We start from the raw sequence: 26,374 nt of genomic DNA on the forward strand, positions 1-26,374 counted from the left end.
AAAAAAAAAAAAAAAGTTGCGGATTTTGGAGCTTTGCAGATTTCAGATTTTCAGATTTAGGATGCTCAACCTGTACTTTGTTAGGACAGCAACAGGAACCTACTGCAGTCAGGAGAGTATTTCTACATGTTCGAGTGTGTGTCACTATTCATCTCCCCAGAAGTTACCCCGGCCAATCATTTCAGGTGACGGTGGAGAGCACTGCGCCAGCCCACGGATCCCTTAGGGCAGACACACACCTGCCCACAGTCTCACAAGAGCAGACGTAAAATCATCTTTCTTTCTCGTTGCTCTCTCCAAGTAACCTTCCAGCTTCACTCAACTCTTTCTGTCCTGTGTACTCAGCATTCCCAGCCCACGCAGGTGTGAGACTAGCACAAGGAGACAGAAGTACAGCGAGAACCTAAAAGACAGAACCAAACAGAACCTGGTTCTCTTGCCACCTGACATTCCTTCAGGTTGACGACCGTGCATGGGAAGACAACTTCTCAAAAACCGTTCAGTGCTGTTACCGGCTGTTACGTGACCCCTACCTCCAAATTCATATGTTGAAGTCCTTGTACCCAGCACCTAAGAATGTAGTTGTATTTGGAGATGGGAACTTTAAAGTGGTGATTAGGTCAAAATGAGGTCCTTAGAGTAGGCCCTAATCCACTATGACAGGTGTCCTTATGAGAAAAGGAGATTGGGACACTGAAAGGCACAGAGGGAAGACCACGTGAGGCCACAGGGAGAGGACGGCCGTCCACGAGCCACGGAGACAGGCCTCGGAAGAAACCAACCAACCCTGCAGACGCCTTACCCTCAGACTTCCAGCCTCCAGGACTGTGAAAAAATAAATTTCCACTGCTTAAGCCACCAGTTTGTGGTACTTTGTTATGGCAGCCCTAGCAAACTAATGTAAGTGCCAAACTGCCCCTGGGCCATGACAGATGAAAATTCACTCTGAAATGACTGCCTAGCTTAAAAAATCAGGATTTTTTTTTTTTTAACCAAAAGGAAAATAAACAGGGAAAATGCTATTTGGGCACTACAACATTAGTCAGGCCAAATATAACATTCTTCAGTCTATAAAGTGTATCCACCTGACTGTGGTCCCATGAGCTAGGACACTAACCCTCTCATGTTGCCTGCACAAAGCCCTGTCCAAGAGGGTATTTCTATATCCGGTCCTTATTTAATATCCGTGATGCTAAAGAGCTCCTGGCAATTATTATTATTAAGCCCTTTGCTCTTCGTCCTTCTGCAAAATATTTTTTGTGTGGCCCATTTTAAAAGCCAGTTGGCTTCATTCCCACCCTTTTAATGAAGAATCCCAGGTGACAGGTCCAAGCCCAGAAAGGAAGTAGCAAAGCCAGGGCCAGCTCCCAGGCAGCTCCTCTCAGTCAGCCCAGAAAAATACTTTAAAGTCTCCCCAAAACATCAGGTACCAAAAAAAAGTCTAATTGCAAAAACTACTTTTCAAGACATTAAACCTACATGAATTACTGTGAAATTATTCTTTCATTTTTAGAGATCTTACCAATAAAAAGTCAAAATTAATAACTTCTCAGAGATTTCCCTAAATGCACTATTTTGGAAACTCACAATTTCTCCTAGGAGCTACACCTGACTCTATCAAATTTGAGTTTACCAAATTTGATACCAAATGAAATATCAGCGACAAAAGGAACATCTCCTCTGGAAGACATGGAAAGTTAGAAGATGCGGAAGAAGAAAAAAGTGATTGTCATAAGAATCTTGAAGCTGTTTAACACCCTCTTTCCTTCCAGAAGCTTAGGCTATTCCAGGGAATTTCAGTGCCAAGGAAGTCTAGGAGTTGGGAGTTGAATGTATGTGGCTGATCTTGCAGAGAGAACCAGCTGCTCCCAAGAAGAGACTCCATCCCACACAGCCTGGCTGCCCTCCCTAAGCCCCACACGTATGCCTAAAAATAAAATCCTCCAAAGACCAACCAGTGCGAAAATCCATCAGGTTCCTCGTTCAACTAGAGAAATTGTTCCCAGTTAAAACACAAACACCTGAGTAGTGGCAAGACGTGAAGTCAATTGTCAATAGCTCCCTGTTCACCAGATCTTTTCCCAGAGGCACTTAACAGAGGACATGTAACAGGGAAAATGGGGGGAAAGGGATGATTCCAAGCACAAGATCAAAAGAGGATGGCGTGACACCTGGAGGAGAGGGTGCCTTGAGGCGGGAGAAGGGGATCAAGGAATCCCAGAACTCCACCATGGTTCTGAATGGGACAATCCTGGTAGGTACTGATCAGGGTCAGCCCTTGGGAACCTGGAGTTAGAAAGGAAACTGGGCCAGGTGCAGTGGCTTGTGCCTGTAATCCCAGCACTTCGGGAGGACAAGGCGGGAGGACTGCTTAAGGCCAGGAGTTTGAGACTAGCCTGGGCAACATAGCAAGACCCCCTCCGTCTCTTACAAAAAAGAAGAAAATTAGCCAGGCATGGTGGTACATGCCTGTAGTCCAAAATACCTGGGAGCTGAGGTGAGGATAGCTCGAGTTTAGGAGTTGAAAGCTGCAGTGAGCTATGATTGCACCACTGCACTCTAACCTGAGCAATAGAGTGAGACTCTGTCTCAAGAAGGAAAAGAGAGGGGGGGGGGAAGAGACAGAGAGAGGGAGAGAGAGAGAGGAAGGGAGGGAGGGAGGAAGGGAGGGAGGGAGGAAGGAAGATAATTGCCCTGAAGGCCATTTCCACAGGAAGGTGCTACCCAGCCATACCCAATAAGGAATTCCGGATTTTAGAGTAGAAAACAAAGAAACACACATTGCTAATGGGCCAGAGATTGCACTTCTATAACACGCTCAACACCAGGGCTGCCTGAGTTTCATTTTGCAAAACGTGGCTTAAATAACTACATCAGATCTGCAAGCCTATCTAGGTAGGATTATTATTGCCAAGTGAATTCTCCTTTAACAACAGAATAGGGCTTTAAGGGAAAATCTGTTTCTAACTGGAGTGTCATAAGATTTGCAGAAAATGCACAGGTGCCACCTCACAACTAAATCATCTCCTAAGGTAAATCCACCCCTTTCTCTACCAGAAAGTAATGCCTACTCCTGTGCCTTCCACAGATACACGAGATGGACAATTCTCCATTCGTCACGCTAACAGAGCAATGAAAGGCACCGATAATAATAAAGTCCCCTTGTGAAGAGAGTTTCAACTCCCTCCCCCAGAACAAACCGCACACTTAAATGGGGCAGTTAACAATCATTACAGTGAAAGAACGGATTGATTTGCTTTTCACGACCCTCTCTTTAGCCTATAGAGGGTGCTAGTGAGGGGGAAAAAAAAAAGTCCAACCTGACAGCTGAATGGGGGACACTGAGGCAGACAAGTCCAAGTCCAGAACGACACTGGGTCACAGAGCCACCTGGGGTGCGGTGAAAGTTATGGTCCCTCGCCTTCCAAAAACACACACGGGCACAAATTTTGCATAAAGTTTCAAGCGGTTCATGAGCCCTTTGGCACCATGGATGGACCCCAGATGTAAAGAACCCCTGGCCCGGTGTCCAGAATTGACTCAATGACATAATTGCCTACAGAGATGTGCATATTACAATGCTCCCTGCCGTGTTCTTTATAACAGCAAAACACCAGGATTCATCTAAAGGGCATGAGAGGGGACCAATTAAGGAACGTCATGGCCAAAAACAAGGACAGGATCTATGAGTACCCAGGAAACAAATACCAAAGTGTCTTCGTGCAGAAACGCAAGGTTGAGAACAATGGGTCAGGTGTGACTGTATAAACACGGTATTTCTGCAGGGATTTCTGAAGAGATACACAAGAAACCAGAGACAACGTTCGTGTCTGAGATGGAGGACTAGACCAGAAGGGATTTGAAGCTGGAAGAAAAATTACTTTTTATTTTTAACCCATATCATTATATTTTTAATGAAAAGGAAGCTAGTTGGAGATGGATAGATGAGGAGAGGGAAAGGAGGAAAAACAGGCAGTTTTAGAAGAATTTCTGGCCAAGCTAAGTCCCCAAATATCCCCAGCGTTGAGAACAGTTGATATCGTAAAACATTTGGCACCAAGACATAAATAGGAAAGTATCTCATAAACGCTCTTCCCGGCTCAGGCTGCTGCTGCCGCCAAGAACAGCTGAACGTCTCCCCCGTAGTGCGGCTCTTCTGGCCTCTCCTCGTGCTGAGCCAATTATGGGACACGACAGCAGCGCCAATATCTTTTAAAGGCTGATGTTAGTCACTAAATACCCATTAAACCAATCTCCTTGCTCCATTTACAGCAGGCTTGAGGGCAAATCCAGATGGTACAAATAGTGCATATTCAGGCTCCATCTACATGAGGCCGGTCACCAAATAGCCATTATCAGATTATCCGTTTGAGAGTCCTCAGCTGCCTGACACCCACAGGTGTGTGCAGGTGAGAAAAACAGCGACCTTTCAAGACATGGCTGGGAGACCACCTTTGTGCTCCCCCCAAGGGCTGCATTTGCCTTTGGATCTGAACAGCCAGCAACGGTTAACAAGGGTTGCTTGGTAACCTGGTAACGGGCTCTGCCTGGTGTTCTTGAGCAAGGGGACAGGACTGCATCTCCCCCACACACACTGCCCCACCACCACTTGGCTCCGGATTAGCCCAGAAGGTCCAACAGTCCCCACTCCCCGAGCCCTGTCCTTGCTGTGGCCCCATGGAAAAAGGGTCCATTGAAGAACTTGCCACTTTTTGATTAAGAGGCACCAACTGTCTCCCCACCCTATAGCCTCGAAGATAAAAAATGGATAGAATAAAGTCTGGCCAATTTTTTAAAATCTAGCAAAGGCTCAGAATCGCCTTTGGAAAGTCTTCAAAGGGGCACACAGGGGCCCCGGCACCATCGTGCTCGTGAGAATCGGCAGAAAGGCCTGCATCTCTGTGTCCCCATGAAAAATGACAAGTTTTACTTGAATACAGCACCGCACCCTTGCCACTAGGACAGTCCTTGACTATACTCCAATAAAAGGAGAACAGAAGTCAACACCGAAGTCGTTGGGATCTGAGTACAAATGGCCTGTGTGATGGGCGGCAGGGGGACTGGTTTGTCTTTCTAACCCTCTATGACTTAAGCTCCTGTTAAAGGAAATTTTATTTCCTGGTTCTATCTCACGTGACTCTGTGGGAGGCAGTGAGGACTAGCCCACGTGGAGAAGACATTCGAGTTCTCCATGAATAATTCACACAGGACATAATCTGAACGCAGACACCAGAGAACTGGAGCTGTAACGTTTTTTACATTTGCTCTCCCCGAGGGCTAGAAATCATCTTGGCCTAGAGATGGCAAAAAGATTAAATTAAAATGTCAGCATGGAAATGTGAAAGGACTTTTCCCCCTTAGGCCCCTCCTGGGAAGGCAGTGACCAGTGTCTTTTTCCTCATTGCCTCAAGAGAGTGCTAAGAGGCCCCAGTTCTCAGCAGCACTGGTTCCTAAATCCACAGTACCCAGGGGCTTGCAGGATTAAATGAGGGAACTTCTTACATAAATTCAAAGGAAAAGAAAGGCATGCAACTCTCCTCGTGCTAGCTGGCCCTTAAGTTAGCCAAGTGCCCTCTGTGAACAATGTCAGGGCAAGGAGAGGAGAGTCTGACCCCGAGGCTGAAAATGAGGCCCCTTCCCATGGAGATTTAGGAATTGCTATCTGATTCCTCTCGAGGGACGCATCCCCTCTAACTCAAGAGAAAAGGCATAACTTTGCTCTCAAGGTCAAGGTTCTCTGGCTCCAAAATCAGTGCATCAGTGAGAGAAACATCTGCCCTTCTCCCAGGTGAATCAAAAAGGTGAAAGTCACATAAACGAAAGAGGGTTCATTAGGAGAGGGGACATGGAGGGACAAATGCTGACGCTCTCTAACTCAAACCAGCCCCATCAGAGTGGCCCTTATCCGCTTGTGCAAGTTGAAACGTGATCAAAAGCTACCATTACCTCCTGTGGACCAAGCAGGTGGTTTGGAGAACAAATGAGAAAAGAAGGTGCCGGGCCAGATGCCAGTTTAGTTCTATGCTATGGTAGGGTGAGCAATTTGGAGGCACGGGACAGAGAGCCTGGCATTTCCCTCATTACTCGTCCTAGCACCAGTACCAAGTCCACACCACCTGGCCCAGCTCAGTGTCTGCAGCAAAGAGCTTGCCTGAAAGAAGCCCAGCTCTACCTATCCGGATGGAAAGTTCACTCTCAGGGAAGAGAAGCGTGGGACCCTCGGGATCAGACTTCTTCTTCAGCAATGCAGAGTCAAAGTTCAGTGCCAGGGCCGTCTGGGGGTCTTCTGCTGCACCCTGAAACAAGAAGCAGTAGCATCACTATAGCACCTCTACTGTGTTCACTCCCCAGACCCGTCCGGCTCACAGGTGCAGAAGCCACTCACCCATCGCTACCAAGAGCACCAGGCCTGAGTCGGTTCCTGGGCTGACCCAGCTGGGTCATTAGGAAGATGATCAGCTTTCTGGGGGTAGAACCTTAGGGGTTACAAAAAACAAGATCTGAGGAGTCAGTGCTGATCCTGGAATTGGGAAAAATATATACCAAAAAAGATGGAGGCCCACACATCATAACCCCACTATACTCATCACCGCCAGGCAAACCGCACAACGGACTTAGTTCCTGATCAAAAGAAGCCCACAGGGCAGGTTCACTTGGATAGCAGCCTCCATACGGGAATCACGGTGAGCATGTTTAGGAATTTGCCACCTCCATGTTTCCCATGAGATCAAAACAGGAGAAGGTCCAAACAAAAGCATCTTGAAGGAAGGAAACAGTGAGAGTCACAGAGAATGCACACGTATTTGAAGTCCAGATGGCCTTAAAACAGACGTGCCACCTTTCTGCTTTGTTGACTAGTCAACTGGACTATTTTGCATTAACCAGGCAAAGTCATGCATTTGATCCACATGTTCATTTAAAAAAGTATTTATCAACTGCCAACTTTGAGGGTATTTAGTGAACAAGACAAAGTCTCAGCTCTTACAGAGCTTGTGTTCCACTAAGGAACAAACAAATGAATCCGTAAAGGGGCAGTAAGCTGCTCTTCCGAAGGCATCATTCGGAAGCCTCAAGCCTGTGACCACTTAAAAATGCATAGAACCTCGCCAGGAAAGAGGCAGACAAGTGCTTCGGCCAACTATACGAGCAATTTCACTTTCAGCCCCAAACCTCAAAGCTAGGGGAAGCCAGGTAGAATCGTCTCAATGGGCAAGAACAGCGATCTGTTCAGCCTGATCTACCAGAACACCGTAAACTGGGTGGCTTCTAAACAACAGAAATTTATCACAGTTCTGGAGGCTGGGTAGTCCAAGATCAAGGCTGGGAGAGTCTGCGTCCGGTGAGGACCCACTTCCTAATTCATAGACAGTACCTTCTAGTTGTGTCTGCACGTGGTATAAGGGGAAAGGAGTCTCGAAGGAGTCTTGCTCAAGGCATCTTTTTTTATGTTTTTTAAGAGATAGGATTTTGCTCTGTCACCCAGGCTGGAGAGCAGTGATGCAATCATAGCTCACTATAGCCCCAAACTCCTGGGCTGAAGCAATTCTCCCGCATCAGCCTCCCAAGTAGCTGAGTACTACAGACACGAACCACCACATCTGGCTAATTTTTCTATTTGTTGTAGAGATAGGGTCTCACTCTTGCTCAGGCTGGTCTCGAACTCCTGGCCTCAAGTGACCCTCCCTCCTCAGCCTCTGGAGTTGCTGGGAATACAGGCGTGTGCCTCGATACCAAGCAGGCATCTTTTATTCATCTCACTCATGAGGACAGTACCCTCCCAACCTAATCAACTCCCAAATGTCCTACCTCCTAACACCATCACCTGAGAGGTTAGGATTTCAACATATGCATCTTGGTGGTAGGGACACAAACATTCAGACCACAGGAGCAGGCAAAAATAGTTCCAAATAGAAGTTTCCATTAAAATATGCAACCGTAATATGGGAGAGAGAAGGCTTATAATCCTATCACAGAAATGCATCCATTTATAAGAAAATTCTAACACTATTTTCTTGGGTAACTTTCTTTTATGGAGGAATCACACAAAAGGTATGCCAGGCTGTGTCTTACACACACACACACACACACACACACACACACACATATATGCACTCCTTGTTTTTTCATTGTCATGATGATCAGAGATAAGAGAACCTAATGATTCAGATATTTCGCTATTTCTTTCCAACTAAATGTTAAAAATGAATACATGAGCCCTTCCTTTCATGTGTTATTTGTCCAATACAATAACATTGTCCTTATCATTTGCAATGTCCTCTTTAACGCAATTTAATAAGGGTGCCAACACCCTGTTTAACTTTTTTTTTTTTTTAAAGCCTCCTAGCCCTGTTTGAGCCACCCTTGAAGTTTTGGGGTCGCCCTGTAAAATCCCGGGCATCTACCTCTTCTGTCCCACAGAGAGAGGCAGCCGTCATGCCATGTCACCGTCGACGTACACATTGCAGACGGACGGGCTCCTGGGGACAGAGAGGCTTAGGGAAGGCCAGTCTCTGCCTCTGCAGAACTCCCCTCGCCACCCCCAGCTGACAGCCGGTGCCTGTGTGACGTGCGGGGGCCACACGGTCGCAGCTCTGTGTTTATGCGCTTTAATTATTTCTAATTCTACATCTCCTGCTGACATCTGAGGCATCGTTGCAGCGATAAAAGACGTGTTTCACTATGAAAGCGCGTCAGCTGATTCTCCTTCCTTTGTCTTCCTTCTTTTTATAATGTGATTGATGCGTAACTGGGGGAAGGAATGGAACGACAACCACCTCATCGCAACACAAATGCCGCAGCATTAACGCGCTGTAAGCTGCAACTGCTTCTTCGATGGCGGCCCGTTTGCCAAGGTGCAGCGTGCAGAGACTCGTTTTCATCTGGAACGGCGGTTTTTACCCAGGCGATTCTGCCCTCCCCCCACTCCCAAGGACACATTTGGCTATGGGCATTTTGGAATGTCACAACCGGGGACCAGGGTTGCTACTGGCATCTCTAGTGCAGAGACACCAAGGAAGCTGCTAACCATCCTACGGTGCACAGCCCCCAAAACAAACGATGACCCGGCTAAATGTCAACCGTGCTGATGTTGAGACGCCCTGCTTTAGAAAGATTTAGGGTGATCAGGACCCCAAAGCTCTCTGTATGACAGGCAATGCCGGGAACTCACAGACCCTCTTTTTACTGTAAAGAGAATTTTGCTACTTTCTCCAGGAAGACCGTCTGTCTGTCTTCATGGATTCAGGACATTTTGAGTAAGCATCAACCACATACCAGAGCTGTTCCAGGTACTCACAATACAAAAGAGCCAAGTGCCCTAGCCTCATGGATCTGGCATTCTCCTTCAAGACAGACAATAATAAACCCATCAATAATAAACTAAAAAATAAGAGTGCCAGGTAGTGATAATGTTAAGAAGAAAAATAAGTCATATCCATAGCTCACAGCCATCCTAGCATAGTAGGAACATGTGCTGGGGTCTAGCTTTCTGCCAGGGAACGTCCCAAGTGTTTTAGGTGAGCTGGCCCATTCTTAAAGGTAAAGCGGGAGTGTTCCTTTAGATGCAACTCTGGGAGAGGCCTGAGAAGGTGGCATTTGAGCAAAGACCTGAAAATAGGGGAAGAACATTGACACTCCCCTCCCCTCCATATCCTTTCCCACTTTATCAATCTATTCATATATTCTTTTGGTTGCATTGATTTCTATGTTTTGGGGGGCAGAGTGACACGAAGAAAACCCCACCCTAACTTCACTTAGAAGCTGCCCTTCTAAAAGCTAGACAGAAACCTGGAAAATCCACCTGCACCCACTCCCACCTGCACCCCACTCGTGCACTCGATTTCATATTCGGCCTTCGGGAGGGCCAAGGTCAGCTGTGCAGCACAGGAGCTGCAGAAGGCGTCTCTGGAGTGATGCCAAGGGCAGCTCCTTCCAGATCTCCGCGCCCAGGCACCGGCCTCCCAGGGCGCCTGTCAAACTCCCTTCTGGGATTCTCAACATTCCCCGCCCTCCACGCTCAACTGTTGATGAGGAAAACAGAGAAACACGTCCCTTGGAATTTCAAGGGACAGCCCGAAGGGAGACGCTCACCGTGCTTTGGTGGCTTTATCATAGTGTCCCTGGTGGTGGGATACAAAGTCAGGAAGCACCTGCTGGGCTGACAGCCCCCCCCCCGAGGAGCCCCCGTCACTGGCACAGGGACCGCAGGTGGACACACTGGTGTTCTTTCCCGGAATGCCTTGAACAAACACAGCCTCGGCCTGTGCAGGGGGACCAAGACCCAGGAGAAATTCCTTCCCACACTGCCCTCTTCCCTACTTGACATTATTCCTTACATTTCTGGAGCTTTTCTTTGTTTTTAATCTCTGCAGCGTTTTTCTATCCACACTGCCTCACTCAATCCTTGTTGCCCCACGAGGTGGGTACGGTGACAGCGTGATCCCTTCCAGGACAGACGTGACTAACACGAGCTGTTCTCGACTTTCCACCACAGCCGTGGCAGTCTGCTCTGCTGCCCCTCAGAGCACCACTGAGTCACTCCCTCCCCGTCCCTCCCACGCCGCTGCAGGTGGGCCCCTGGGGCTCTGGACGGTTCAGGTGAGCTGTGTTACCTTGCAGCCCCCACACGTCAAGGTGCCGAACACACAGGCTCCTTCCCAAGCTGTGAGAACATCCCCTTCCTTCTCCAGGGCTCCCTCCCAAGCCCCTTCCCCCGCCCACTCCTCTGAATCCCGCTCAGCACAGAAAGTGGAGCAGGGGCCACTGGAGACAGGAGGTGCCGCCCTCCAGGGCCACGGAACTTGAGATCACTGTCCTCTTGTCACGGAATTATCATTATTCTTCCTCTTCTTTTTCATGGTTTGGGGCCAGTCTCTGGCTCAGAACAAACAGAGCAGCTGCCACCCACTCTGGAAAGGCCATGCAGCGAGGCAGGAGCTGGGGAAGAATAGCACTTTCCAGAAGGGAAAGAGAAGAAGTGAAGAGAAAGGAAGAGAAGGATGATGGGATAAAATGAAATGAAGGCGGGGTGGGGGCGGGCGGCAGGAAAGCAGCCCTGCAATATGCCCTCTGTTAGACCAAAAGGCTTCAGAAAACTGTGTGCATCTCCTTCAAGACACACAATCCAGGCGTTGTTCAGCATGGTTTGCTGTCCTAGGCAGGAGGAAGACAACTGCTGGTGGCTGATGTCTCCAGAGCCCCAAAAGAAACAAGTCACAGGAGGAACAGGCTAGAGCTGCAGTCCTCAACCTCCTACGGAGCTCTGCACCCCACCCCCCGTGGAAAAACTGTCTTCCATGAAACTTAGGAGCGGGAGGGGGGTGCACACAGCAGGAGGTAAGCGGTGGGTGGGTGAGTGAAGCTCCATCTGTATTTACGGCAGCTCCCCATCGCTGGCATCACTGCCCAAGCTCCGCCTCCCCCATCCGTGGAAAAATCGTCTTCCATGAAACCGGTCCCTGATGCCAAAAATGTTGGGGACCACTGGGCTAGAGCACCACCTGACAGGCACAGCTGTCCCCAGATGGAGTCTACAGCTGCAAACTAAGGCCCCTCCCCCCTGCCGCAAAGCACAACTGGGGAAATGTCACTAGGTGCCAAAGCACTGCCGGCCCTGCAGCCCCCAAAGCTCACTGCAAAGCAGCTTCGTGCGTTTGCTTCAAGTCCCAATAGCAACCTTCGATGTGTTTCCTGTGCAGTCACCTGCTCTCTGGTTCGTCCCCACCGGGCTGTGTCGTTGCTACTGACAGCTGTGTGGGGGAAGGCAAGGCAGACCAGCCTTAGATGCCGGCCAGCGCACAGGGGGCAAGCCTGCCCCTCGCCAAGCCCACGCACACCTTCTGCCGCATGGATGCAGGACAGGGAGCTCTGGCAACCTTTTCCGAGGTTTTGTTCAACTAGGGCTGTGATGACGAAGCTTCCCCGGCCCCGTGGAGTGCAGGCCCTTTAATTGAGGTTTGTCAACAGCTCAGAACTCCCTGGGGACGGGCCAAGAGAAAGGTCAGGGGATTAATTGGTGGCCCCTGCCAGCCACAGCAAAGGCGAGGCCAAGCGTTACACCCCAGTTGAGAAGGGAACAGAGATCCCAGGAGGAGTCCCCCCTCTGTCCCTAGGACGTGGGACACGTGGATGCCCGGGAGAAGGTGGCGGGTGCCTCCCTCGCCTGGCTGGATCCCTGCGAGGGCTCTGCCTCCTCCCCCGCCCCAGCCTCTGCCTCCTGCCATCCCCACTTAACCCAGACACACAAGGCGATGTTCAATAATTGATGCTGTTTTTATTACCGAGGAGTTGCCATAATCATGACACTCGTAACACAATCTTAAATTATTCCACATAATGGAAAAAAAATTAAATGTCGCCCCTGATCAACAGCCAGAATATGGATGATGCTTACATAATAGATGACCTTCTCTCACAGGGAGCCCGGCAGCGGGCTGCTGCCCAGGGCCAGGCTGGCTCTGGGTGACAGGCGGCCAGCCTCAGAGCAAACGGGGACACAGAGTGGCACAGACACTGAGGCAGAGGGTGCAGTCCTGCCTTGGGCCCTGTCAGGCAGGTCACTGCCATCTTCCTCGCCTCAGTTTACCTGTATGTTCAGGGATCATGGGTCACAGTCAGGGTCCCTAAAGACAAGGAGAAGGATGATTCAAAGTACTTGGCCCCTGCTGGTTTCTGAAGTACAGTCCTTCTTGCCTTGTCCAAGGCACTGGGACTGCACCTCTAAGCTCCCGTCCCTTCCCCATACAGCAACAACGCTACATCCAATCCGTGATCAGCAAGGCAGTTTTTAAAGCTGCAAATTATTCCATACTTGAGACTTTTAAAATCCTGGCTGAAGCAGCCTGGGCTCTCTCCCCCAGGAAACCTTCCTGGACACACTCAGCCCAGTCTGGATCAAATGTTCCCCCTCGGTCCTCCCCTGACATCCTGAACGTGCTTCTCTCATACATTTACCAAACTGCAGAGTGACTCTTCAGTTCAATCTAAAGACCATGAAGCTCTTAAAGTAAGAGCTGTGTCTTGCAGCTCTACGGTCAGGGCCCAGGACATGGCCAGTGTTCAACAATTCAATTAATTTACCTGAACTACTACAGAGGCTCCAAAACAAGAGGAAAATGATGCATAACAGAGAACACACAGAGGCAGGTAACCACAAAGTGGTTGAGGCCCTGAGAAAGCAGAGAAGGATTAGTGCAGAGAAGGGAAGAAAAGGCTTAAAAAAACTAAAGACATTCTAGCTAATGCCAAAATGCATGACTTTCTGCCCACCCTTGGCTTCTATCCTCTTGATTGCATAAGATCATCGGTACCGGCCCGAGACCACATGAGGACGGGTAGATACCTATCCTGTGACTCTGCCCAAACGTCCTGTCTCCAGTCCTCTTGCTGGCAGAAATGCTCAGAATGGGGCAGCCCAGCCGACTCCCTTTAAAGTGAGATCTTTCCACCCTGAAGCTCATGGTCCCTCCAAGGCCGCCCAGCTTCCTCCCCATCCCCTTTCTGGCCTTAGCCTGAAGGGTCACCACGGTGGAAGCTAATCATGGACTTCTAGTGACATTTAAGCTCTGTAAGTACACTAGTACTCAAATATCTTCTGAAGGATAAAACCCTCTCCTGTTTCTGATGCCAAATTACTATTCGTAATCAAGCCTATTTAATCCCATAAAGCAGATTTTAAGGCACCGCACTGCTCTGCAAAGATAAGGCTCTGTGAGAATCCGCAGACAGCCCTCCAGCAGCCGTTCCAGGTACGCGGCTCTGTGCTTGTATTCCAAAGAGGCAGGTCTCCCACCAGCCAACAGGCTGGCAGAGAGATGGGGCTTGGCAGAGTTTTCCAAACCATTTTGCTTTTTTTTTTTAGTTCATCATCACCTTAATGATTTTCCTTAAAACACTAGAAATCTAAAGGAATGCAAGCACCTAAGTACAGGGAAGTTACTTGCTTTCTAATCCTCAATCTGCTCTTCATCTAATCCCAGGCCCAGTCCTAGACTTCATTAAAACACACCCACATAATCCACTCTGAGCCCTTTCTGGCTCTTCAACAGGCCGAGAACCTCCCGCTGGTCTTTCTCAGGCAACCTTTTCTGACCTGTGTCATCCCTTTGGAGGGTATCAGATCCCTTCAGAAATCCACCAAAAGCCAAGATTTCAGTTCCCACGAAAATGCATGTGTATCAAGCACCTATTGCTACATAACAAAACACCCCAAAACTTAGTGGCTTAAAAACAGTTGTTATTGTTCCACAGTCAACTGGGCACCACTGCTGGTCTGCCTGGGCTCACGCGTGCATCCGTGGTCAGCTGGTGGCTCGCCCAGGGCTGGGACGGTCTAAGATGGTGCGTGCAGCTGGCAGCAGGCAGGCTGTCAGCCAGCAGCTAGCTGACTGCTGGTTGGGAAACACTGATTCTTCTCCGCGGGGTTTCTTGTCCTCCAGCTGGCTAGACTGAGCTCACTTACACGGTAAACTGAGTGTCCAATGACAAGTACTTTTCAAGTCTCTGCTTGTGTCACATTCGCTCCTATCCCACTGAGCAACGCAAGCCAACAGCCATCCCCATTGAGGGAGTGGATACATCAACGGCACTTCTTGTTGGGAAGATCTGCAGTGTTACACTGTCGGATATGGATGCCGACAGGGGAAGAATCTGTGGCCATTTGCTATCACAGCACACACACACAGACAGAAATGTGTGCAACGTGAGACATTGCCATGAATTCCCTGTGGCTCTCCACAGAGCCGGATTACCAACAACTGCTCTGGCTTAACCCCACCAACGCAATCCCTCATTCACCTAAAACAGGGCTTCTGCGATGGGGGACACAAGGACACATTCTCGGAGGTCTCAAAGTTTCATACAAAATTTTTTAAATTTTATATTTTCACTTACATGATAATCTAAAGAGAAAACAGTAACAACCATCTGAATCACTAGGGTGACCCCTTTATAACCAAATCCTAGTGCTGGACTCGAGCGTCTTCGTTTGCACTTGTGTCTACGATTGAGTTGGTCCCAAGCAGGGCTGCTTTAATCATTTAGGGCAACGGGAGACGCAGAGCAGCAGGCTTAACAGACACGGGACATGCGTGAGCCAAGCGCAGGCCAGAGTACTTCATGGAGCCCCATATACATGGGGGTTTCCAGATAGTTCTAGAACAGCACCAGGAGAGCTGACTCCATCGGGCAGCTTCCATGGGATAGCACTGTCAGAACCAAAGGGAGGCGGTACCACTGGCACGCTGCAATTGGTGGTTACTTTTAGCAAAATAGCACCTGCCACGTTACAAAAATATTGTCGGTTTCAACTTTATCGATTCTGCTGTTTTGATTTGTACTGACAAGTTTTTGGTTTTATAACTGTCGAAGAGCCAAATGCATCAAACCTGATTTAGACCTGACTTTATACTTGTGCATGTTTATGCTTACGAATGCGTATGTAACAGTACAGTAAAAACAGGGAGAACCAACCTTGGGGAAGTGGGAGTTTTACTTCCTTTAAAATGAACACACATATCAGTCAAATAGGAAAAGCACCGGCCTCTAGCTTGAAACAATGGAATTCTCTTCCCCTCTGCCTCCTTCCCCACCAACTGCCACTCGAAAGATGGAAATGTCTACCTTCAAATTATGTACCGATATTAAGAACGCAACGGTCCCTAGTGACCTACTAATCGTTCTTCTATGCTCAAAGATGATGGAAATTGTTTTTAAGTAACAGGCTGAGACTCCACGTGCACCTCTGCGCGTGGACAAAAATCTCCTTAACGCCTCATCGTGTCCGAAACCGCAGTTTCCCAGAGTTCCCTGTTTCGTGAGATGCTCCCAGGGTAAAGATTCCACGGACAAAAATGTTCGCTAAAGTCTATTCGTAAGCAGATAAAGGCTCTGAGAAATTCCACAGCAAAGAACATGGTGTCGTTTAATCCTGCATTTCCCATACGTATTCAGCTATATATAAAACCTATTAATATTCAGCAGATGAATTTTTAGGGAACAGTGTTCAAAGCAATCCTATTCTGCATCCAATGCTCAGAATACTCAGCAAAGCATTTCTCCCATGATCATATTTTATTGAGGGGGGGGAAAAAAGCATTAGCGCCCTTGGAACCCTTGGTTTCAAAGTATCTATCACTTTCACAAATAAATGTCTGTGTTTATTGTCCTTAAAAATGATTCAGTAGAATTTATCATATATAGAGATAGATGTCCCCTGTCGCCACAACAACTAGAGATTATGAAAAACCAAGAAGGCAAAACTATTCTATAAAACCCAGCCCTTCCCTTCTCTTTACCACAATTTATGAAAATGAAAATAAACCAGCGTTTCTATTACCAATGCTGGGAAAGAGACCTTCAACAATCTTTATAGCTCTGACAATCATAAAATGATTTTTCTCGACTCTAGGAAAACAAGGAAGACAGAGTGCCCACCAAAGAGCCAGCCCTAAGACAGTCACAAGCCACAAAGTGGATGGATTGCTCAAAAGGCCTGTTGCCATAAACTTCTGGTGAGGCATCCCAGTATTACAGCAGCGCGGCAACAGAGCCAGGGTGAGAAAAAGCAGAGAGGATGGATTGGATTGCAAAGAGAAATATGCTTGGTCATGACCCCAATGTTATAAAAAAACAACTCTCTCTGCACAGATTCTCTTGTCTCTAATGTGTTCGGTTTCTAACATGACTTCTCTTATGTTATCGCATCTGATCATCAATATCTTCTACTGATGTGAACAGACAGGCAGCATCATATGGGCCAAGCGGTGTCCCTCCCCACCGAAATTCATATGTTGAAGGCCTAACTCCCAGAACCTTGAGGCGCAGCCATATTTGTACCTGGAGATAGGGTCTTTAAAGAGGCATTTAAATTAAAATGAAATCATTAGGGGGTCCTAATCCAATATGACTGGTGTCCCTGTAAGAAGGAGATGTGCACAGAGGGAAGATGATGGAAGGCACAGGGAGAAGACACCCTCTCCAAGCTGAGGAGAGTGGCCTGGAACAGGTCCTCCCCTCACAGCCCTCTGAAGGGACCAGTCCTGCTGACACCTTGATTCCAGGTTTCCAGCCTCCAGAACTCTGAAAGAATAAATCTCTGCTGTTCGAGCCACCCAGTCTCTGGTACTCTGACAGCCGTAACAAACCGATACAGCTGCTGTTTTACATGTGCTGAAACTAAGTCACAGAGGCTAATGAGTCACTTAACATCACACTATTAAGTCAGAGGCACAAGCAGAATTTGAACCCGGAAGTTATGGTTTCAAATCCCTCCACTCCTCTGGCTCTACGCTGTTCTGGGTGGTCAACCAGTGACATACTGAGACAACTTAAGCTTCAAGAAGTAATGCCATCTGGGACTGCAAACTAGTGCAACCTCTGTGGAAAGCAATATGGAGATACCTTAAAGAGATACAAGTAGAGCTACCATTTGATCCAGCAATCCCATTACTGGGCATCTACCCAAAAGAGCAAATGATACTCTATAAGAATGACACCTGCACCCGAATGTTTATAGCAGCACAATTCACAATTGCAAAGGTGTGGAAACAATCCAGGTGTCCATGGATACATGAGTGGATTAATAAAATGTGGTATATGTATACCATGGAGTACTATTCGGCTTTAAGAAACAATGGTGATATAGCACCTCTCGTATACTCCTGGATAGAGCTGGAACGCACTCTACTAAGTGAAGTATCCCAAGAATGGAAAAACAAGCACCACATGTACTCACCATCAAATTGGTATTAACTGATCAACACACAAGTGCACATGTAAGAATAACATCTATTGGATGTCGGGCAGGGGGGAGGGGGAAAGGGGGAGGAGAGGACGGGTATACGCATACACAAAGAGTGTGGTGCGCACCATCCGGGGGACAGACACGCTTGAAACTCGGACTCGGGGGGAACGGGGGCAAGGGCAACATACGTAACCTAAACATCTGTACCCCCATAATATGCTGAAATAAAAAAAAAAGTGAAAGGCAACAAACCCTCTTAATACAATAGCTTTAGATCCTTTAAATATTCCAGAACCTCCCATTGCTTCACTTGACTAGCCTTAACAAAAATAAAATAAAAAATAAATATTCCAGAACCATTTCATAAAGACCTTTACTTGTTTGCTTTCTCTCCCTTCCTTCCTTCCTCCCTCCTCCTGCTCTTCCTCCCTTCTAAATAAGGTAGACGATGGACAGATATGGAAGAAACTAAGAGAGGAAAGTTCAGGGTTACCTTCATTTTTATTGTGGAATTTATTTCTAAAAGTTACATGGTAAAGTGGGCTTAGAAAGCAGTGTGATCTAGCAGGAAAAAGATTAGTTGAGGGGGCGGGAAAAAAAAAAGTAACGCCATCGATACAGACCCAAGGGATGTGTGTGCCTATGTGCACACAGCAGGCACACAGCAGGCACCCAGCTGTGAGCAGAGAGAGCGCCTGGTGTCCACCCGGGGGGGCAATCATGCTCCTCTCGGTGTGGCCCATCTCTCTGGTCCCAACAGAGCCCCAGCGAGCAGAACCACAGACCTCAACCTCTTCTCAGCCCACACATGACCACCCACAGAGACCTCGCTTCACCGGTGCAGAGAAGCAAAAACTAATGCAAGAGTCTGCGGGGCAAGGGCCCAGCCTGAAAACCAGACCTCGGGCTACAAGAGAAAAACCGGCAATAGGACGACTGTTGTGGAAGATGGCCTAACAGGACAAACGTGACGGGGAGAGTTTGGTCCTCAGAAGGGACAGAATGTCCTCTGGAGGCACTAAACCATCAGACCCTACCAAGAAAATCAGCATCGAGGGACTCAAAGAGGAGCATTAACTACAAGAGACCAGGAGAGAAAGATCAGTCTTAAAAAATTAAAAAAAAAGAAAAGAAAAGTCAAGATGGTGTCAGTGTTTGTCTCCTAAACCATTTCAGCAAAGCGCAGTGTTGCCAGCCTGACGGGTGGGGAGCCGGGGGGTGAGCAGGCCCACCCAGACTCCCTCCCATGCTCACAGCCCACGTCGCCCCCTCAGCCTCCCACCCCTCCTCCCAGCCAGCAGCCTTCTCAGTAGGTCCCCGAGGTCCCCGAGGGACCTCGACCACTAGGGCCTGAAACTTAAAACTGCAAACAATTTCTGAAAATAGCTTTCCTGCCTCCCGACAAATTGCCACCTCCCAGGCTGAGACGGCTTCCTAAGAGGAGCTGCTTGCCAGGGTATTCAGCCCAAACCAAGCCTGCTAGAAAAGGTGGCATCGGCAGAGCAGTCAGGGACTCCAAGGAGGGTGGACGAGGGATGGGGACGAGCTTCTGGTGGGAGTGGAAGTCCCTGTGCATTTTCATGCTACGGAAACAGCGTGCAAATGGCACGTGAACCACTTCAAAAGAAAAGTGGTGGCTTTGAACGAATCTGAATTTTTTTAAACAGGGCTTTATCCATGGCATCACTGCTCAGAGCAGAATTAATTATTTAACTTCTCTGGGCTCGATGAGGACTTGGCAGCTGAGAAGGTTTGGAAGCAGCCTGCTTCTACAGGAATGTTTTTCTGCTTCCTGCCACGGGTACGTGGGGACTGACATCTTTCCCTTTTCTCTCTTTTCTGAAAGCCTAAATTCCGAAGCAAATAACCAAATTGGGATGTGCAGCATGCCTACATACGGTTTCTACCGCTGTGTGACAAATGACCACAAATGCAGGGGCTTCAAACAACACTCCTTTCTCCTGTTTCCCTGGATCCAGAGTCCAGGTTCGAGCTGGGTCCTCTGCTCAGAGGCTCACAGGCCGAAATCAAGATTGTGCCTGGGGTCACGGTCTCCTCGGAGGCTCAGAGTCCTCTTCCGAGCACACAGGTTGGTGGAAGAATTTAGCTTCTTGCAGCTGAAGGAAGGAGGTCCCCATTTTCTCACTGGCTTCTGGCAGGCCACCACTCTCACCTCTCAGAGGCCGCCCTTAGGTTCTTGCCACGTGGCCCCCCTCAGTGTGCGATTCTTTTTGCTTCTGGAAGGCAGCAGGAGATGCCTCTCTCACGTCAGGTGTCTCTGACCCCACTGAGGCCCAGTCCCTCTTTGAGGGGCTCGCCTGATGATGTCAGACCTACCCAGGATAATCTCCCTTTTGACGACTTTAATGTCAGCTGATTGATAACCCGATCAATAACTTAATGGGAGTGAAATCCCGTCACAGGGAGGGGTTCTAGGGCACAACAGGGGGGTACAATTCTTAGGGGTCATCTCAGATCTCCAGCTACCACAATGCCTGTTTAATGTAAAACTCTCTCCCCTCGGACACCTCTATCACCCTGAGACTTCCAGGGCCTAAATGTTCCCTTAGGAAACTTAGTTCTGGAGTCACGTTGTGGACAAGATGTAGCGCTCTACTAATTTTTGGTGGCACAAACTTACAATCAAAGTTCCAATCTCACAGAATGAATTCCGTCTCTTCTGACTCACCAACATAGGATGAGGTGGTGTATTCCAGAGGTTCAGCCAGGTAGAGGCTTCAGCTCATCCATCTGGGGAAGAGATCTGCGGTGGCCTCGGGGCCAAGAGACCCGTCAGGCACAGGAGGTGCAATGCCCAGTAATGTTTTAGGGACCCATAAAAATGTTTTAATTTCTTTTCAAATCAAAAGAAAAAGTAAGTAATAATGAATATATAATAATGAATCCAGCCAGGATCATAGTCATCTCTACCAACACAGCTGTGAAATATAATTTTTAGTCTTCTGTAGAGGAAGGTGCCCAGGAAGGCAAAAGCTCCCAGGGTCCCCCAAAATACAAAGGTGGCCCTGGTAGTGGTGTGCCTCAAGGTACACATGAGTTTTCTTTCCACGACGCAAGCCCCATGGCAATCCCCGAGGGCAGCTGAGCCCGCCTCCGGAGAAGTCTGGCAAGGCTCTGCTCCTACAGCGCTGACCTTCGGACTAACTAAACTGAGGGTCCCGAGGGACAAATCAAGATAGTTCCCAGGCTACTGCGGGACAGCACTAATATGCCAAGCAGGTTGATGGGAGCAAATTAGCCTAAAGCCATAAACACAGGGCTAATAAAGCCAAGTGGTCCCTCAATGAGCCACTTAGTTTTGTTGGGCTCCAAGGTGACTTTGGACCCCTCTGCCCCATCAGCCACCTAACAGCAGTGAACCAACGGCCTCCAGGGGAGGCCAGGAGACAAATGAAGCAATCGATCCTTCTCAAATACCAGAAGACGGGCAGAAAACTATTAACAATATCAACAGGGTCATCATCCTGCTAAAAAGAAAGAAAGAAAGAAAAAGAGGAAATTGAAGTAAAAGACTGTAAGTTGGGCATGAGCGTGACCTGGCGTTCAGAGGTAAGTGTCAGTGTGAGATGTTCGGCTGCTCGTACGAAAGCGGGGAGAGAAACACCACCGAGAGCTGGGAGAGAGAAAGGGTAGAAAGATGCCGAGATGCATAAAACACAGATGGTCCCCAATTTACGGTGGTTCAACTTATGATTTTTTTACTTTATGATTGTGTAAAGGTGATATACACACAACAGAAGTTGTACTTGAGTACCCATACAACCATCCTGGTTTTCACTGTCGGTACAGTATTCCACTGTAAATTACGTGAGGTATGCGACACTTTATTATAAAATCGACTTTGTGTTAGATGATTTTGCCCAACTGTAAGCCAATGTAAGTGTTTGGAGCATGTTAAGGTAGGTTAGGTGTATTAAGTGCATTTTCAACTTAGGATGGGTTTATGGAGATGTAACTCCATTGGAAGTCAAGGAGCATCTGTATAAGGAAGAGGGGGAGGCTGAGTGAGAGGGAAAACATACCAAAGGGACGACCAGAGAAAGACCAGGTGCCACGCCACCCAAGGGCTGAGAAACCTGAACAGAGAGGAAGTTCTGCTAAGAACCTACGTGACCTTGTCACTTCAACTCTTGTTTGTAAAACTAGGCTATTTCAGACTGAATAGTCCCTCTGGCCTGCTCTACACCCAACTGTCCATAAATCTAGAAATTTCCAGAAGAAAGATATCAACTCCCACTGCACAGAAGGGTGAATTCCTCCAAACACTCCTCCCCGTAACTTTCCAAGCCACTTACATGAGACGTAGTGCATCTGGGGAACAGAGCCCTTGGCCATAAGGTGGATCTCCGTCTAGCTGGACCAGGGTGACAAGCCCAGCAGAGAGCAATGCAGCTGCCCAAGACCCAGGAGGCCATCCAAGGGAGGGCACGGGCTGGCACCTCTGCCGGCTTGGGGGTAGCACCACCTTTTTTCAGGTAGAGGTTCCTTGTGGGAACATCACATCCAGTAGGCTCAAGAGAGGAAGGACTCCCAGCTCCTTAGAATATGGGTTCCCCAAACTTTAAGGCAGGGGCTTAAACCGAGAAACCCATGACACCTACACAAGCTAGCCCGACTCTTTTGAGCTTGGGCATTTCTCCCTTGACAGTTATTTGTTGAGAATGACTGCCCGCCTACCACAGAGGAAGGCTAGGAAACATACTCAGGAGGAAGACAGGGATGTTTTGGAGGTGATGGTGTTTTCAGAATTCATAGATCTGCTAGAGTGAGATATTACAGCTATTATAAGAAAGGGCCCTGCTGAGATGAACACACACATACAAGCATGTGCAGTGCGTGTGCATGTGCGCGCGTGTGTGTTTCTTTTATTTGGAAGACCCAGATAACTGATACATCCTGGGTAAACACCCTAAAACTGGCCTGTACATCAGAGCGCCCTCCCAGGCAGCGGGAGAAAGAAGCGGGTGTGTCCACAGTTACCTGGGAGGGTTGGGCTAACTTAGGCTAGAAAAATCACAAGTGTCCCTTCCCAAGCAAGAAAAAGAATCCATCACAGACAGCTCCAACGGCCAGACGAAAAGCCCTCGGCAAAAAAACAGAAACCCATCGGGGGCAAAAGGAACCGACTGCGTTTCTCCAAAACGTATCCTCAGGGCAGCAATCGGTGCAGCATTTGCACTGTGCACCCACGGAGGGGACTCGCCAGGGCGGCAAATCGGCCTCGGATTAATGCGAGAGGCGCCAGAGAGCTCCTCACTGCCAGGACACGTGGGCTCGCTCAGGAGGTTAATAACCGTGTCCCAGCCCCTTGGCCAACGAGAGCACAGTCCTCTCTACACAGGCTGGTTCTTTCCCACCCTCGGTTGCTGTCGCCCACACACAGGAAACTGATATCATTTGCTGCCTCCTCCCCTATCCAACAGCAGCATCCCTCATCCAACCTGTAACAACATCCTCCATTCCAGCCTAGAAGCAAAGAGAAAAGATGAATGTGTTCCCCTGGGGGCCTGGAGAGCAGCGTTTGGTTGTGGTAGTCGGAGCACGTCCAGAAAATCAGTAGTTGCCCAAGAAACCCCATGAGCTGGGGAGGAAAGCAAGAAGGGAAGATGTCAGTTCTAGAATTTAGAGGGAAGGCCCTGTGAAGGTAAAGCCGGAGAGCCTGTGGGTCAGTGCAGGGAGTAGCTGTCCAGGCTCCACGAGCGCCGGGACCACCTCCTTGCAAACTGGCTGCTTGATGATCTGTCTGTCTTTCTCTCTCTCGCATTCTTTTTTCCCATTTCTAAGATCAGCACAACCTGGTGGAGGGAACCAGTCGGGAGTCTGAAGGGCTATGGGTCATGTTTAAGGTCTCGTGGAGGGAAGACACTAATGGTTTGTCAGTTTCCTCGGCCCAGTCAGCCTGCTGCCCACCTGCCTCAAGCCCAGGGTGGGAACCGGCCTGTTGTGCAGGTGGTACACTGAGCAGGCAGCACGTGGCGTTCACCGAGGCCTTGCCCTCCACACACACCTGTGCACTTGGTCACTGAGTCCTCCCCATCCACCCACAAGCACCCACAGGTGACAAAACTCTGCACAAAGGATAAAGAAAGAAGGCATGGTGTTCTCCCCTACTGTGCAAGAAAAATGCATGCATCCCAGAGGTTCGCACAGAGCAAGACATGACCAGTGTCAGCCATGGAATATTCTACACTCATGCTGAGGACGCAATCCCTGGGCCTCCTAAAGAGTTAATTGAAAGGGAAGGAGTTTTCCTTATTCTTTTTTTTTTTAATCTGGCTGAATTCGCAAGCCAGTGCCATTCCACTTGGCCCCCGCCACCCCCCACCCAAGTGGGAGATCACAGTCCAGAGGCCTCTGGCTCCCCCATCTATAACGCACTCATTCGTGTGTCACCATAAGCAGCCAGTGCCACCAAAAGACAGGCCCCGATGTCCCACGTTCTGGGGGCACAGGGCCCTCGGCAGCTTTTCCCACTCTGGGACACATTCCCCCAACTTAGGGAACCACGCTATCGTAGGGAATGTGAGCACAGAAAAGTCCCAGGGTTAGACCTTTTAACTGGAGCCCAAACACGCGGCCCTGGCCTGGGGGAAGGCCGGGGAAACCAGCTGCTTCCAGAGGAGCAAAGCTAGACTGGTTTCAGCTGCAGCGGCCAGAAACTGAGCTGCCCACCAGAGGACTCGCCAGGCAGGACAGCAAAACCCGGAGGGAGGGCAAGGCTCTCTAAGAAGAGGGCCAGATTCAGGAGAGATGCGAGAAGGGGAGGTAGGCTGTGGGACCAACAGAAGATATGACCCATTTCAATGATCCACAAAAACAAGTCCGTGGGGACAAAAATCAAGGCCTCTCCAGAGGACAGAGCCACGTCTCTGTCATGCCTTATGAGCACCAGCCAGGACCCTTGAGGTGTAAACAACATGCCATTTATGTTTCCCGTGTTCCTTCCTCTCCCCGCTCCTCCCCATCTCACTCTCTCCCCTCTCCCATCATTTCACTCTAACACCCCTCTGTGTTTTCTATACACGTCTATATAAATTGCCAAGACATGTATATAACCGCACAGAAAGCAATCTAGGAGACACACCAAACGTATCTCCCTGGTTACCAGGGAAACGGATTAAACACTAAGAATAGAAGGTCGTCAGAGGATGTTGGTCTTATCTTTAATAGTTTTAAAAATCATAAAGCCCAGAGGGCATGCATGGTACAAAGAGGCCACGTGAGGTGGGTTCATCCCATAATATGATGGCATCTGGAATATTCTGCCCAAGCCTGGCAGACCGGCCTCTGGCACAGAGATCCCACCTCCTGAAGTGGGATCCTCCTGCAATGGCGAGTCCAGGGACCGGTCCCAGCGGCCGCTGCGCCAGCTCCGTGCGCTTGAGCGAGGGGCTCCCGGTATCCACAGCGCACTCACCTTTTGCTGAAATAATTTTCAACAGTCCTCAAACTGTTTAGCCTTTAATCTTTCAACAGTTAAAAGGTCGGCTTTTCCAAAATAAGTCAGGAAAAATAATAAGCATGCCAGGGTCATTGGTGGAGTCAGACAAAAGATACCAACAGAGTTTATACTCTCTCCTCCCCACACCCCCACAGAAAAAGAAATTAAATTTTTGCTCTGAACCAGGAACCAGATTCCTATCTTGCAACTTTCTGCTTCTCGTGGTCCCTGCTTTCACACCTTCACATCTGCAGCGCTATTTATCTGGGCCCGGAAACGCGAGCTTATTGCAGGTGACATCCCCCCAGAGGGGCCCGTTCAGCACCAGCCACGTCTCACCAGCACAGCATTGCCCTTTAGTCCGAAACAAAGAACTGTGAGCAAACGCGCTGAATTGCCAGAGAGGCAGAGAAGAGCTGCTAATAAGAGAAAACACGGATTAAGCCCCATCCGCTTAAAGCTACGGGAAAAATCAAGCTTTTTTTTTTTTTTTTTTTTGATCAATTGGTGTGTTTTTATTGAGCAGTTACTATATGCCAGACACTTTTAATGAGCTATCCTATTTAAATATAAACAAAACACTTTTGAGGTATATATAATTATTGCTATTTAACAGGTAAGGAAACTAACACTCAGAGAGGTAGGTTGCCCAAAGACACAAACTTGGTATCTTATTTGCAGGTGGAGAAGTGTTCTAAGAACATCAAGTTCACCCACTAAATTAGATAAAAGGAGCACTGGTACTGTAACCAGGATGTGTACAGACTCCGAAAGTCTAACTTTAAAGTGAAATGAGGGAGCTGGGATAATAACTCAGGCTTGTTGAATCTAAAACTAATAATCTTTGTGTCACATCAGATGAATGTTGAAGGGGTTCAGATGGAAGAGGTAAAACTTGAGCTGGAACTGGACTAGTGGGTATTATTTGGGTGGACAAGGAAGAGGAAGGGATGCAGTCATGTCGGAAGTAGACTGACTGGGTTCTTAATGGTCCTTTGATGATTTTAATAATTTTTACTCATCTTCAACTATTTTTTTTGAACACGGGTATCTCTCCAAATAAATTCATCTGCTGACTATTTTTAAGTGCATCTGATAAATTAATATCTGCTTCTTACTGGTGATTTGTTCCTAGATTCTTAAAAATTTCTCTCCTCCTCTAAAAAAAAGGG

The 26,374-nt window shown here is 48.4% G+C and overlaps 1 protein-coding gene across 1 annotated transcript in view; it reads right to left on the bottom strand.

Moving 5' to 3' along the window:
* SLC39A11 (solute carrier family 39, member 11) overlaps nt 1-26,374 on the bottom strand; it is a 339,114-nt gene that overhangs the window by 223,814 nt on the left and 88,926 nt on the right. Inside the window, exon 5 of the mRNA XM_012662402.1 lies at nt 6,173-6,296. Within this exon, the coding sequence (XP_012517856.1) occupies nt 6,173-6,296 (124 nt within the window). The remainder of the gene's footprint in view (nt 1-6,172; nt 6,297-26,374) is intronic.

This window comes from Propithecus coquereli, unplaced genomic scaffold (assembly GCF_000956105.1).
Source record: "Propithecus coquereli isolate 6110/MARCELLA unplaced genomic scaffold, Pcoq_1.0 Scaffold76, whole genome shotgun sequence".
In the NCBI taxonomy this organism is placed as follows: Eukaryota; Metazoa; Chordata; class Mammalia; order Primates; family Indriidae; genus Propithecus; species Propithecus coquereli.